Raw genomic sequence first — 15,589 nt, 5'->3', positions numbered from 1 at the left:
TTCAGAGGCATTTCTTCACCCCCGAGGTGGGTGTTGGGACCCCCTTCCCCCCATTTGGCTGCTCCATGCCCTGGGTAAGGGACTGTGGGCTCTGCCACCGGGGCAAGCTCCAGTGCCAGGGCAGCCCGGGATGTGGTCACCAGGGCACTCCCTGGGGGAGGCAGCTCTCGGGGGAGCCCTGGGGCCGCTGCAGATGCAGGGGGAAGGTTGGATGCAGTAAGGGTGACTGGCCCCAGCCCCGGGCGGGTGGGATCCAGCCCTGGCCCCATGCACGGTCCCATTCCTGGAGAGGGGGCTCCAGTCCCAGCATCAGCCCCGCTCCCAGTGCCGGTGCGGGGGGAGCCCAGTCCCAGTTCCAGCCCCGATCCCATCCATGCTCCCATCCCCGGGGAGGGGGAGGAGCGGGGGGGGGTGGGGGGGGTGGGTGGCTCCTTTCCTGACCCGAACCCCGGTCCCATCCACGCTCCCATCCCCGGGGTTGGGGGCGGGGGCGGGGTGGGGAGCGGTCGGGTTCCCGTCCCGCTCCCAGCGCCGGTCCCAGCCCCGGGCTGGGGGGGCTGGGGGGGCTGGCCCCCCTCCCGGCCCGGATCCCATCCACGGCTCCAACCCCAGAGGGGGACTCGGGCCCCGCTCCCGGGGGCGGTCCCGGCCCGGCCCTGCCCCGCTCCCGGCCCGGGGGGCGGCGCGGCCCGGCCCTGCCCCGGCGCTGCCCGGCTCCCAGGCGGCGGCACCGGCCGCGGGGGAAGGGGCGAGCCCGGCCATGGCGCTGCCCCCGCCGCCCCCCTGAGCCGAGCGCGGCGATCGGCACGGAGCCGCCGGCATGGAGCGCCCAGCCCGGTGAGCGGGGCCGCGGCCGACCGGGGGGACCGGGGAGGGGGCGTGCGTGTCCTGCCCGCGCGTGCGACAGTGCGGGACGAGGGGGTGCGACCCCCGCGGTGCGGGTGTGCACGGGGGGAGTGGGCAGGCGGGGTGGGGGGCGCGCACGGACACGCGGACACGGGTAGGGGACACGCACACAAACACGCACATGGGTGGGGGGGACACGCATGGACAGACAGACACAGGTGGGGGACACACACACCAACACGCACATGGGGGACACACATACAGACACGGACACAGGTGGGGACACACACACACGCAAACACACACATGGGTGAGGGGACACGCATGGACAGACAGACACAGGTGGGGGACACACACACAAACATGCACATGGGTGGGGGGACACGCACAGACATGGACACAGACACAGGTGGGGGGACACAAACACATATACACGCACATGGGTGGGGGGACGTGCACATACATAGAGACACGGGGGGGACAGACATGCACGCAGCCCTGTGTGTGCACACATATGCACACAGGTGGGGGGCACACAAACACGTATATACACACGGAGGGGGGACACACACGGACATGGGTTCAGGGGGACAAGCAGACGGACACGAGTGGGACACGCGTGGGTGGGGGGACATGCACACATACACATACACACTGGTAGGGGGGAGGCACTCGTGTGGGGGGACACGCACACAGACACGTACAGGTGGGGAGGACACGCACACAACAGACACGGGTGAGATGGGCACGCACACACACATGGGTTGGGGACACCCACACGCACATGCACACGGGTAGGGAGGACACGCATATGGGGACACCCACCCACACATGCCTGTGAGCGGGAGGGACACGCGCACATGCGCACACACGGGTGGGGGGCACACGCATGCACCCCCGTGTGCTCACAGCCCCGTGGCCACGCAGGGGTGATGCTTGCTGCTGGGGGGATGACAGAGGGTCCCCGAGCACCCGCAGCAGGGAGCGGGACACTGGATGGGCAGAGCTGAACCCCACTTCTCCTCAGTGTGGGGGCAGCTCACGCCCCACATAACCCCACAGAAAGTGCCCCGAAGCCCCCGACTGCCCCACAGACAGGGTGGTCAGGGCAGTGGCAGGCAGCAGGCTGCTGCCGTGGGCTGCTGCTGGCGTGGAGGGCTCCGCCGGGCACTCGAGAAGCCTCCTGGGCTCCCTTTGCTCCTCCTCGCCTGAATTATTCGATTGTTTATGCATTAATTCCCAATAATCTCTTTTGCCGCTTGGTTTCTCCCGTCCCGGGGGAATTTGCTGGCTGTTTAGCAGGGGTTTCCCGTACACACCTCTGGTAAAAGCCGTGGAGCTGACTCCCTGCTTTACTCCGGCTTGTGTTTTTCCACCTCTTTGCATGCTGGGCTCCCTATGTAATTTATTTGGGGGTCTTTTAATTTGCATCGGGATCAACGAGACTCTGTTTTCAAACTCTTTGACTCCTTGTAATAGCTCCTAACCCCAAAAATGCCTTCTTCCCCAGAGCTGGGCGCTGGGTGGGCATCACTGCAGGAGCAACTTTAAGGGTGAAGCATCTTATTTCTATTTCTGCTCCGGTTTTCTTATCAGCTTATTGCAAAACCCATTTGGCAACCCGCTCCCTTCCTGTGCACAAGGCAGGGAGCAGCAAACCCCGCTCCTGGGGGGGGGCTGCTGACGCTGGGGCACGGTGCCCCTGGCGCATGGCTCACTGCTGCTGAAATTGGGCCATTTCATTACCTCCAGGCACGTGTCCCGAGTTCCTCTTCCTCATTTATACCCGAGCAAAGGGAACCGTGGCCTTCAGCCTCAGTGGCTGACGGGCTAAGAGCTCCAGTGCAGGAGGGGGAGACCCCTAAACATGCTGCCGAGCCCTGGAGTGCAGCTGCATCCCAGGGCTTAGTGGTTTATAAAACCCCGAGAGGTATTTTTGACTGTCCTGGCACCAAGTGGCTTTACCCTGTCTCCGCCCGATGTGATTTTTATCTCCAGTTATTGACATAAAGCCAAAGCCATGAATAGTTGGCTGGCAGCGAAGCGTGCTGCCGGCCATGCCGTGGTCCTGCCTTAATGCTCAGCATCCCCTGTTAAAGCCTTAACAGGAACTAGTCCATGAAGCAAAGACCCTTTTTGCTCCCACAGGATGCTCCATATGGAGGAGCAAATTATCCCACCGAAAGCCCACCCCGTGCCTGGGGTTTTCTGGGGTTAGTTGCTGCTTTGGCTTCGCAGTAACTGCTGGTGCCATGGCTGAGCCTGATAATTTTGTTATCCCCGGTCTCGGATGCTGGTTATCTCCCAGATGGGCAGAGCACGTTCGGTTCTGCCAGCGGGGCCGTGGTGCTGACGGGTGACTCCCTTGGTTTGGGCAGGAGGCTGGTAGGTCTTCGTGGAAATGTCATTTCTCCCACATACGGGGCTTGTAGGGTAAAACAGTAACCAAAAGCAGGTGATTGACCAGAAACTGGTCCCACAGTCTTCTCTCAGTCCAACCGTCCCTTCCTCTAGTGAGCACCAGAAAACCATGGAGGGCAAACCCCAAAGTCAAATCCCTGGTATAACAACCAGCACAGGGCTCCTTTTGCTCCCCAGGAAGCCTAAAGGATGCAAACGCCCCATTTCCCCCTCGTGATAAATAAAAATCCAGGTTTGGGGGGGGGTTTCAAATGGGATCTGCCCCCAACCCCAGGGGGTGCTGCAGGGGCTCCTGGGGGCAGGTGATGTGGGGATGCAGGGGAAAGACACGCAGGGAGCATGACATTTGCTGTAGCAGGAAAGGAAATGTTGAAGAAAGGATTAAATATTGGCCAGGATGATACTTGCTTCCAGCAGGATCCGTCCCCGGAGACCTGCCGTGCTGGGAATCGGGTCAGGTTCAACCAAATGAGGGCGGCTTTAATTATGCACGAGCGAGCGCTGGCACTGATGGGTTTAATGCTTTTATCTAATTTGCCCTAAAGCTGCAGCTTTGGTTAATCCGGATTGACTTCCTATGGTGTGGACGAAGGCAGGAGGTTTTAGTACAGCCTGGGAAGCGGAGGCTGAAAGGGGGATTGATTCAGCGAGGAATTCAGGGAGTTTCTTGGGAGAAACCAGGAATTCCAAGAAAAAGTCATTTGACTCAAAGCAAAACATTTTATTTGACCTACAAACAAAATCATAAGGTTATCTTATATCCAAACTCCCTCTCTCCTTTTTAGCTTGGGTTACAGAAAAGCCCTCTAGGAAACTGAAACTCCCCCAGAAGAATACTTTTCATGGAGAAAACAAATTCAGCTCTGCTGCTTCTCAGCCTGGGGGCAGGAGGGGAAACTGAGGCACGGGGTCGCTTCAGTGGAGCAGCTCCATTTCTGCCAGCCAGAGTGGAGCTGCCCAGTGTCCTCCAAGGTGCTTTTTTGGGGAAAAGAAAAGAAACAGATTCTTTGCATGTTTATTTTGGGAGGAATGAGGGTTTCTGGCTATTTTGGGGTTGGGGGAAGGACTGGGTCAGACCCATGGGGGATAAAAGCGGACATTACCTGGGACTCTGGGCAGGGAGATGCGTAAAGCCCCTTCAACTGCTTAAAGCTTGCTTTTGGGTGTCTTGGAAATGTATCTTGGAGGTATCTGGCTGTGGGACTGGTGGGAGAAGCTCCAGGGAGCAATGCAGCTGGTGGGAGCGCGATGACTGGGGTTATCCTCAGCCCACGCTGGTGGCCGGAGCCAGCCCAGAGGAGAAAGGCACTGAAGGTCACTGCAGCGGAAAGGAGCCGAGTGGAAAGGGCAGATGAAAACCAGGCAGTGCGGCCAGGCTCACATTTCAGCCTGGTCCCATCTCACGTCTCCCAACCAGACAGGCTCGGCAGCATCTGAACGCGCCGTCTGTTTGGTTTTGGTTGCAGAGAGTTTCAACCATGGTCCCAAAGGAGAGAAAAATGATGCTGGGTCGTTTGCTTCCCAGTGTCTCGAGCAGTTCCTGATCTGGAGCGAGGATTTTGATGAGTCTACTAAATGCCTATAAATTAGGGCAGGGAAAACACCCACGCTCTCCTTGTGTCTGTTGCAAAGGAGTTGGTGGGGAAGATGCGAGAAATGGATTGTGGTTTTGACCTCCAGCGTTAAACACTGGGAGCTGTGGTCGCAGTCGGTGCGTCCGTGCCGCATGGGTTTGATTTCCCAGGGTTTCACACTGGCAGAAGGAAGGGTTGTGTCTGTGAGGTCCTGCCAGTAAATTAATCCACATTAATTATTTGGGAAGGTCAATTAAACTTCATCACCCCTCCCCCCCCCGAAAATGCATTCATCGAAGTCGTGATTTGGTTGTGCTTTGTTTCCTTTTGTGACTTTGCTTCTGCTGGCAGGCTCCCAAACACGAAACACCGCGGGATGGATGGTGACCGCCTGGATGGCATCAGGAATGCTGAAAAATGGGGCAGAAACTGGGATTAAAGCCCTTTACTCAGTGATTCCGTGTCCAATCCATGGTCCTCCTGTGCTGGCCCTGGGTCCTGCCCATCCCTCGGCTGCCTGTGACCTTCTCCAATGACAGCCCCCTCCTTCCCCCTGTTGACTCATCTAAGTATCCCCTGCCTGGCCATGGTGGATACTGTTACGGGAGCATTTTGGGATGCAGGCATCACATGCACATGCCTGTGGGTATATATATTTGAGGGCACGTGGCTGCTGGGGTTGCAACACTGATCTGCCTGGACTCCTCTCATCACAGGGCTCCTCTTACATGCTGTCTTCATCCACTGCAGCTGATGGTACCTGTTTGCTGGGAAAAGTAAACCATGTCCCATGGAATAAACAGGTCCAAGGCTACACTGCAAAGAGCGATATGGTCCAGCCGTTGCAACCAGACCCGATGCACAGTCCAGCATGGAGGAAGCTGGTCAGGGCGATGCCCTTGTTCAGCACGGGTGGCTGGAGAGCACCTAAAAAGCTGTGTGTGGTCACCTGCATTCAACGCTAGAGAAAAAGCCTCCTGCCATGATCCTGGGAAGGGCCAGGAGAGCTGATGAAGCAGACGCAGGTGGTTCTTACTGAAGCATCATGGTGGGTTTGCTTTTGGTAGTCACAGAAGTATTTATCCAGCTCGGCATCTTCAGGGATCGCTGTGGCTTTCACCCTCTGCTCACCCCCGCTGGGGGCTTGATGCATCACTGTAAGAGCTGTCGTTCGTGCCGTCTGGCCCGTAGGCAGAGGAAAGGGCAGCTGCCAGCTTTTATGCCTTCACATGCTCAGCTGGCTGTGTCCCCTCCGGCTCGCCCGCTGCGGATGCAGCAGGGCTGGGGGTGAGGGGGTGGATGGCAGCCATGGCCCCGACAGACACAGCAGGTTTTGTCCTAGAGATTCTGGGCAAAAGTAGGGAAAAAAAGAAAAAAGAAAGGCTTTGGCATTTCCAGAAGGAAAAGGAGGGAGAGCATGATGGCAAGAACAAGGCTGCCTTGTGAGCTTCTCCCCATGGTTGCCCCGTTCAGGCCAGCCAGAGAGCCCTGTCTGCTCCTTGGGATGGCGATGGAGATGTGTGTCTTGGCACATCCGTGGCTGCAGCGTGGCCTGCAGCAGCCCGTGCTGCCCTGTGCGCCGGAGGAGATTCCCCACCTTGGCTTCCAGATGGGTTTCAAATACCTTGCTGGGTTTTCCAGCTGAGGGCACAGGGGCCTGCAGGCAGGTGGGCTGGAAGATGGGTTATCTTGCCCCATCAGTGCTTCAGAGCTGGGTGACAGGTTGTCTGCAGGGGACTGGGGGGTGCAGATGCAAAGGCATGGAGAAGCTATGTGCAAGGCTGAAGCATCTGCGGCCCTGTGGCCCTTTCCTGAGTCTTTTAGGGCATCTTGTGTGGTTTCTCCTGGTTGTGGTGGCCTGTCCAACCTGTTTAATTGGCTGCCAGGACCGTGGGCAACCTCTGTCTCATCGGCTGCAGATCTGCAAAGCTCAGAGAGAAGGAAGAAGTTGAGAAGAGTAACTGGAAAGTGTTTTTCCGTCTGTCTGAGCACTGTCAACCCTCTCCATCCAACAGGGACAACCCTGTTGCTGAGGACTGAACCAGGTGCAGGAAAAGCAAAACTGAGGGGCTAGGACAGAGTAAGATCAGTCCTGGCTCCTCATGTTCATTGCAGAGTGGTTCCCAAAGTTATGTGTGGGGTTTTGCAGATGTTGCAGATTAGTCAGGGTGTGAGTGGGCATGTGATTTCTGCCTACGTCCTTGGCGAGCGTGACCCTCGGCCAGCACTGCTTGTGGTCTGCTCCAAGGGGGAAAGCAGCACAGTGGGGGAGACATCATTAGGGATCGTGTCTGTACCACATCTGGACAGGTTATTTATCCAGTCCTTGGAACAAGGGCTAGGATTATCCCCATATGATGCGCTAGAGGCTTCACTTCACCCCTTCTCCATCAGGTATGAGTTGTCAAGGTGCCTTTTAATGCCACAGTGCTTTGCTTCAGTGAGAGACCACCCAGGTTGGCAGGTTTTAGGAGACCCTCGTTGCCTCCTTCCCTGCAAGATCTGAATTGGAGGCAGGTACAGGATAGCTCTGGGTCAAAACGGTGCTTGTTTGCAAGAAAGCATGCCCACCCCATCCCACAGCATGGTGGCACCAGATTAGAGCTGAACCATTTAGCTGAGAAGGCTGGTATTGCTCTTTTCTACCTAAAATGATGGTGAGATTTGGGTCAGGGCACATCCCACATACTCATGCAAAGGGCATCTTTACTCAACTCAAACCTTTCCTCCCGCAGTAGCTCCCGGTCGCTGAGCTCCTGCGCTGGAATCTCCCTGTGACCCCGTTTCCGTGGGCTCCCTGTAACGCGGTACAGCAGTGAGATCAATCCAGCTTCTTCCACAGGGAGGCAAATGCATTTTAATTTGATCCCCGGCTGATGGGCTTGCTGAGCAATCATGTGTCGGCCGGGTCGTGGGCTGTCCCTGACGCACAAAGGGGCCCTTGTCCTTCCTGACACAGACAGTGCCAGACTCTGTGTGTCTGCAGAGACTCTTTTGAGACTATTTTTCTCGTCTCAACTGGTCACTCCCATGCATAAACCAGCTTTGTGCAAGCACGGGCAGATTGTCTGGTGGTGGTGATGCTGGAGGAGCAGGTCTCGTGGCTAGGAAGGGGGGGACCAGTGAGATGGCTACCGTCAGCCCAACACTAAACCCACTAAAACCCCATCATCATCAACAACCAACCCAGGCAGAGCCTCTGTGATGGAGAACATGGTCCCTTTGGCAAGGTTTGATTACAGGGGACTCCAGATGTTGTGGTGATGTTTGCTCTGCCAGAAGGAGCTGAGGACCTCTGAAATCAGGACCCTGCCAGTCACAGGGATTGCCTGCTGAAGAGCACTGTTCCCTTTTCTTGGCCTTTCCGCCAGGGATTTAGTGGGACTCACCTTTCACAAGGGTCATCTGAGTCTGGATGGTTAAACACAGAATAGAGGGCCTCTTCTGTTCTGTGGCACAGGAGACCAGATTTCTGTGTGAACCTGGTGGGAAGGGTGAACTGGGGCGTTGCACGGGGCTGCAGGAGGTCTCAGTTGAATTCCCAGGTGTGGGAGGTGTGACGGCATTGTGGCACTGGGGTTTTCTCATCTAACCCACCTCTTCCAGGGACTCCTTACCTCCATGACCTTACAGCATCTTTGCTTACCCCTAGGGTGATGGCGAATCTAACGACTCCAGCCTGGATCAGAGTCATCAACAGCTCTTTGGACCCAGGTGGCACAGGAGACAACACCTACAAGTGCATATTTGATGAGGACTTCAAGTATGTCCTGCTGCCTGTCTCCTACGGCATTGTGTGTGTGGTGGGGCTCTTTCTCAACCTGCTGGCCCTGTATGCTTTCATCTTCAGGATCAAGACCTGGAATGCCTCTACCACGTACATGTTCAACCTAGCCGTGTCTGACACACTCTATGTGGTCTCCCTGCCGCTCCTGGTGTATTATTATGCCATGGGGGACAACTGGCCCTTCAGCGTGGGCTTGTGTAAGATAGTTCGCTTCTTGTTTTACACCAACCTCTACTGCAGCATCCTTTTCCTCCTCTGCATCAGCATCCATCGATTCCTGGGCATCTGCTTCCCACTGAAGTCACTGCAGTGGGGGCACGTCCGCTACGCCCGGAGGGTGTCCGTCATTGTGTGGGTGGTGACTGTCGTGTGCCAGTCACCTGTGCTCTTCTTCGTCACCACCAGCGTGAAGCGTGACACCATCACCTGCCACGATACATCCAGCAAGGACCTCTTTGGCCAGTTTGTCATTTACAGCTCGGTGATGCTGGTGCTGCTCTTCTGCATCCCTTTCCTCACCATCATCATCTGCTACTGCCTAATGGCCCGGAGGCTGCTGCAGCCCACACGGGGGATCTCCCGGCTGTCCCGATCCAAAAAGAAGTCTGTCAAGATGATAATCATTGTCTTGGTGGTCTTCATCGTTTGTTTTCTTCCTTTCCATGTCACTCGTACCTTGTACTACTCGTTCCGGAGCTGGGACTTGAGCTGTCAGACCCTCAATGCTATCAATTTAGTCTATAAGGTGACTCGTCCCCTAGCTAGCACCAACAGCTGCCTGGATCCCATTTTGTATTTCTTAGCCGGACAGCGATTTAGGAAGTTTGCAGGCAGCAAAATGCCAGGGAAGCCTCAAAATGAAATGGCTCTGGGCATTGTGCCCAACAGTCACCTGGAAACCAGCAGCAACACAGACACGTTATCCAAGGATGCGAAATCCTAGCTCCGCTCCAGCACAGCCAGCATCTTCTCCGTGACAGAAGGGTTTATCCCAGGTGTGAAGGGAGGTCAGGATGCTTCAGGGCCCGAGGTTTTTGGTGTTTGCAGTGCCTTGGCTTGCACCCAGTTCAGCATGGTCCTTGTTAAACGCAGTCTCTGCTTGTTGCTGTTTCAAATGCCTTTTTTTTTTTTCCCCGGGAAGGTGCCGCTGTGGTTATACACAAAACCCCGTATCTCTGCCTCTTCATCCAAGCCTGCCTCTCTGCTCAACGCTGAATGGCTCCTCTCCACCAGTGAGGCTGGGTGACCTCTATCATGGTGGCCAAATCTGCTAAAACAAACCATGCCCTGAATGTCTTAGAACACTTTCTAAAGCAGAAACATTGTGTGCAAAAGGTCCACCTAAAGAAATCCATCTGCCCTTCTCCAGATCCGCTAGCACAGAGGTAACAAGAGTTTCTCTGTGCCTTGGTGAGGGAGGAGAGGCTTTTGGTCGATGAGGAGTCAGCTGTGGTTCTGCTAAACAGATCAATAAATTGCTAAGTGCAAATACCTCCTGCAGCGGGAAGGGGTCTCCCACAGCTATGCATCCCTGAAGAAATGCTCTCACAGCTTCGTGCCCCGGCATCTGCTGGCAGAGCCGGGAGGGGACTCCTAGCTCCTGTCCAAGGGCTGGCTTCCCATTAAAAATGGTGGACCTCCCATCCCACTGGATTATGCCAGTACCATCCATTGGAGTTTACTGGTACCATCAAGCAGGTCCCCTGTAGGTTTCTCCAGTGGGGTCAGTATCTTTCAAAAGACCCATCAGTGCTTCCCAGCAACAATGTTCACCCTTGAAAAGCTTTTAGGAACATGTAGCTTCCTTTCAGCTGCTGACTTTAATAATCATCTCCAGCTCATTAAAATCTAGGGTGAGGTCTTCATGTCTTCTTTTTAACCCCCTTACTAGTGACTCATGTTACCAGCAAAGAAGCAAAGACCATTGCTTGTTCCCTTGGCTGAACGCTGCTACATTCTCATTGCTGCTCAGAGGTGACAGCCCTCTCAGACCTTTAGCAGCTTGCCATGACCCAAAATGCTGCCCAGATGCTGCTGTCTGGTTTCCCCATAATCCCAGTAATCCCAGTGCTCCACTGGAGCCAATCAGCATAGCCCTTCCTGACAGTGTAGATCTTCCCTGGGAAATCTGGCAGCACTAAACCCTGGGTTTAGGAGCCATAACAGTAAAACATGGTGCTAGGCTTGACCCCAGGCCTCTCTGGATTTGGGCTTGCATCCCACATCAGCCAGGACAGTTCAAAGTAAACTGGAGAAAATAGCCACAAAACATTTCACCAGAAAGTCCACTTGATCTTTCTCTCTGTAATTGTTGGGTTAGAGAGCCAAGAGCCGAGGCCCATGGCTTCCTTGCCCAGCTTTGCCACGAGGATGCTGATTCCTCACCCCAAAAATGAAAATTGCTTGTGCTGCAGCACTGGACGAGTCATATTTTTGTAAAAGCAGCCCTGACTCTATTTTAGGATTAGGCAAACACATTTGATCCTGGTTTAGACCAATGCCTCAGGCCTCCTCTTCATGTCTCCCATCCCTCCCTCTTATGATGTGGCTCGATGGAGGTAAAGGCACGCCACGGTGTAACCAGCTGAGTTTAGTCCAAGGGTGACTGGGACCATTCAGGGTTAAATGGGAGGTTCCTGAGATCCGGGCTTTGTGGAGACGTGGTCCTATGGATGGCTTTTGTCCCAGCCACCAATGTCACAACCACAGGAGGCAAAGAGGGGACTGTCTCAGCTCTGAACACCATCGTCAAAGAAAAACAGAACAATTTGATGATTTGATGAACAATTAGATTAAATGGTTCATCTCATCCCTGAGTGCACTTTTAGGAAAGGGTTGGGTTGAGACAGGACTTCCCCCATGGCAGCACCTTTTTTGACTTGGGCAGGTGAAGGGAGCTTGGCTTCGTGGGGAGTGTCGCAGCGTAGTCACCAGTGCGAGACAAATAACTGGGAGGAATTTATTCATCCGAAGTGCTGCACTGGTACAAACGTAACTCCAGGCCAGGTCTCGCTTGGTCTCCCACACTTGCCAAAAAGCAGCATGAACGCCAAGTTACGTGCTCTGAATAATTCAACAAAATATGCTCAGAGTTCACTCCTGCAGTCCTGCTAGGCAGTCCCACCTTTCTCGGAGCTAGCATGAGCCAGCTTCAAACGACCACCTTGGGCAACACTGCCAGTCCCATTGCGGGGTCCTCCTGTGACCTTGGTCCTGCACAAACTGGTGGCACTGTTCAGATGCAGAGTGGTTGGAGAGGTACCAACTGGAAATTTATATATAGATATTTTTTTTGTTTGTAAAAGCACTAACTTATACTAAAAAAAAGAAAAAAGAAAGAGGTTTTGTGACGATGACTGTACATTTTTATTTTTGTAACATACAAACACCTCAGATTTCTTATAGTGAATAAATTTATTTCTACTATGAGCACTCTTTCTGCCATCTCCTCTGATACGTACAAAGAAGAGGGGATACTGGAGATAGAAACTGGGTTGTTGAATGTCATAGACATATTTGAAGCTCCAGATACAGCTGTCCACACATGGGCTCCACAAGTAGATACCTCCAGCATCTGAACTCCTATAGGAGTCTGTAGAGGAGGTGGTCACCCCAAGAGACAGGTGATCAAGACTTCTCATCCTTGCTCAAGGTGAAATGGAGCTGAGATGGAAAGGCCTGATGGAGCACCCACAAACCCAGCAGTTCATTAAGGAGACTTTCACTTTTTCTTGCTGCTCTCTCCCCTTTTCCAGAAAGTACAGTAACACCAGTGCTTGTCCTGCATCCTTGCTTCTCTGAGACAGAAGGACCCAGAGGAGCAACTCAACTGTCTCAGATGTGAACTTGCTGTGGAGACAAGTTGCAGCATCCTATTACACCCCAGGATGGCTCCTTATAGCCATCAGAGCAACCTCTGGACCTTAAAAGCCACTGAGCAGGTCTTCGGTCCTCTCTCTAACCCATCCCCAGTGGGGTTGTGTATCTCCTTGCAGCGTGCCCATGGGCATTGCGCTGCAGACCCTTACAGCAATGCCCCATAACTGCAACAGGCTGACCCAAACCCTCTGATTTACCCCTTAAAGGTCTGGCAGAGATTCAGGCAGGGTCAAAAATGCCCCCGAAGAGACCACTGCTCCTGGATTCCATCTGCCAAGCAAAACCGCCTCTGTGAATCTTGACCTCCACCTAATGTGCAGGGGGCTGGTCCCACCATTTCTGGCAGAAGCCAGGTGCAGGGAAGCCACATGGTCACGGCAGGGCTTCATGGGGGCCAGAAGCCCTGGCAGCATGACAAAGACAATAGCCAATCTTTTTGGTTGTATCTCCATGGACTTGGTAAGTAGCTTCTCCTAGGCCTCTCCTGTTGAAGACCAGAAGGAATTGCTTGGTTAATTAATTAGTGACTCTCTAAGCAATTAATCTCCTATCCCATAGATCATATTTTTTTTCTGGTTCATCCAGCAGTTCACGGAGCCACCAAAGCAAGAAGTTTCCCTCCACATGCTGAAACCTCTAGTTCTCAAAGAGAAGAAGGTTTCCTGAGCCTAACCACAGTCCCCATGAAAAAAACCAACCGCCAAACCATTTTGTTTTCCGTTGCAATTTACCTGCCTCTTGCTCCCCATCCTGGCCTTTGCTGTGCCCATCTCTGCTGATGAAACAAGGCAAGTGAGGACACACTCACCTCCATTGATGAATTTATTACAGCCCGTGATCAAATCACCTTGAAAGCTGCTCAGCAATAAAGTAAGGAGCTGAAAGTCCTTTGCTCTTGTCCCGAAGCTGATTTTTCCAGCCTTCAGATTAATTTACACCTGATCTCCCAGCAATGTTTTTAAGATGCAGGCACAGCAACTGCCCATCGCCCTACAGTGTGAGACAGAAGCACTTGACGGTCCCCTGCACCACGGCTGAAAGCTCCACTTTGGCTTCTCTTTTAAAAAGAAATTTCTAGCCCTTACAGTTGCCAAAACACAAAGACTCAAAAGCATAAAGCCAAAGAAATAGCTGCAAGCCCCAGTATTGCTAAGTTAGACATCCCAAAATACACTCTCTGAAAAGTCTCTCTTGATTTTCAGCCCAGGTTTTGGAGTCCCATCTGGGGCGAACACCGTGCGGACGAAGGGCTTGCACATGAATAGCTTTAGCTTGTGGGTTTTACAGCATCACACCCAAGTTTTTCCTGCAGTGATTTCTCTGCAACTCAGGCCAGCACTGACTCATGTGAGTCATTCAAACCCAAGAATGAGAATTAAGCACGAATAATACCCATTGACGGGGGACACAGAGGTTGTGCAGTTACTTCAGAGAAACAAACAGAAAAACACCCCCCCAAACCCACTTTTTCTAACTATCTTGCAGCTTTGGGAGCAGGAAGGCAAAGTTTAGAGCATTGATGGTTTCCTGCCAAGCAAACAAATGTGCCACGTGGGCTGGAGGGATGCACACTTCTCCTAGACCTTCCCAGCATCCAAGTGTGGGGCTTTTCCTTCCTGATCACGGCTGCCTAGGAAGCAGCCCCTTTATCTGGCAAAGGAGGGCAGCGGGTCGAGTCATTACTGTAAGCCACTCAGTACATCCGCTTCTTTTTTGAGTAGCAAGTCCTGGTTTCATTTTTCTTCTGGTTTTCTCCCTTGGGGCTTGATTTTGTAAGGAACAAGTCTGTCTGCCCCTCCAAGCCATTTCTGATCTAGTTGGCCATTTCAGTAGAGGGACAGAGTCTCTGCACTATTGAGCTCCTATGAGTTTCATAGCAAGCAGATTGTCGCGCAAAGGAGAAAGAGCCAAAGGAGCCCTCACCCAACAGCTCAACCTTTATATTAGACACCAGAGAAACCACATCCACTTCCCCATGCTACAGCCTCCATCGGCTTTGGAAAGTGTCCATCACAATGAGTGAGGAAAGGTGACAGATGGTGCCCCAAAGCCACCCAGGAGACCAACATTGTGTTCAGATCAGGGGAGGAGATTCCCAAATCTAAAAAAAAAAATAAAAATCATACTGCTGCAGAAATTCCCCAAAGTGGATGGGCCAAGGCAGCATTTTCTTTGGAAGAAACCAAGCCAGTGGGTGTTTGAAATCACACATCAATCACCCAGCTTTGTGAGGAGCTTATTTTAAGGCTGTCAGGGGTTTAATACCAATATTTGCAGACTCCTTGGCAAATAAATGTTCAGGAAAGCCTGGAAGTTTAAAATATCCTTTTCTTTTTTTCTTTCTCCCCGAATACCTGCAATTTTAAGCACTGGCTAAACACCAACACCTTGATGCCTGTTTTGGGGAGCAGCTGGACTGTCACACAGCAAATGCATACATGCACATGTATACACACACATGTATACATATATAAGCACATTTATGCCCACAAAGCATCCTTCCCGTGCTCCAGGAGAGAAGAGTTTGAGTCCTTGTGTCTGAGCCCAGCACTGCCCTCCCAGGGGCATGGGAAAGGGTGTAAAACAGCCCTCTGTCCCCCAAAACCGCCTGATTTATACAGGAGCAGCAACTCTTCAAATCTTCCCATCGAGCTGAAAGCTGCCCGGCTGTGGCTCGTCACCCACGAGATGACCTGCAAGGTCTCAGCTTGGTGCTGGAGGCTCCCACCTTTGCAGCAAAGGGTGTGCCAAAGCAGCCCCCCGCCTCAGAAACCGTATCGCCTGGGTGGGTTTCGCAGCCCCGTTTGACACTGCTGGCAGCAGAGCAGGAGAACCCCTGCTAGAAACTGCTCCTGTGCTTATACCACCCACCGTGAGAAGGCAAAACGTCACAATCACATTTCCAGCCCACCCCCCCACCCCTCAAATCCTGGGGGAGCACTAAGGTGCCCTGAAATCACCAAGCTGCCACCCTTGAACTCGCAAAGACAGGAGTGGGAGCACTCCAGCTGAGATCTCAGCCGGTGGGATGGCCAGTGGGAGACCTTGGAAGATGGTGGAAGATTGGAAGATGCATGGATGG

General features: G+C 53.5%; 1 protein-coding gene across 4 annotated transcripts; it reads left to right on the top strand.

Moving 5' to 3' along the window:
- The first annotated feature begins 702 nt into the window (after positions 1-702).
- P2RY2 (purinergic receptor P2Y2) lies at positions 703-14,624 on the top strand. 4 transcript variants are annotated; one of them, XR_005102571.1, is made up of 3 exons: positions 5,194-5,889; positions 8,494-12,966; positions 13,096-14,624. XR_005102571.1 is itself a non-coding variant. In XM_037376883.1 (2 exons), exons 1-2 carry the CDS (start codon positions 821-823, stop codon positions 9,569-9,571), a joined length of 1,095 nt encoding a protein of 364 aa, XP_037232780.1. In that variant the 5' UTR covers positions 703-820; the 3' UTR covers positions 9,572-14,624. The 4 variants fall into 4 exon arrangements, 2 of the variants coding, with proteins under 2 accessions (XP_037232780.1, XP_037232779.1); XR_005102570.1 differs by having other exon boundaries at positions 13,093-14,624; XM_037376883.1 differs by lacking the exon at positions 5,194-5,889 and adding an exon at positions 703-837 and having other exon boundaries at positions 8,494-14,624.
- The last annotated feature ends 965 nt before the right edge of the window (positions 14,625-15,589 follow it).

This window comes from Falco rusticolus, chromosome 2 (genome assembly GCF_015220075.1).
Source record: "Falco rusticolus isolate bFalRus1 chromosome 2, bFalRus1.pri, whole genome shotgun sequence".
Lineage (NCBI taxonomy): Eukaryota > Metazoa > Chordata > Aves > Falconiformes > Falconidae > Falco > Falco rusticolus.
Note: the sequence above shows the minus strand (reverse complement) of the source record. Positions and strands in the feature narration are given on the sequence as shown.

Excerpts from the sequence above, each read along its gene's own strand:
- P2RY2 (XM_037376882.1), top strand. The coding sequence starts at position 5,852 with ATGAAGCAGACGCAGGTGGTTCTTACTGAAGCATCATG. Across the intron at positions 5,890-8,493 it reads GTTCTTACTGAAGCATCATG|GGTGATGGCGAATCTAACGA; the intron begins GTGGGTTTGCTT and ends GCTTACCCCTAG.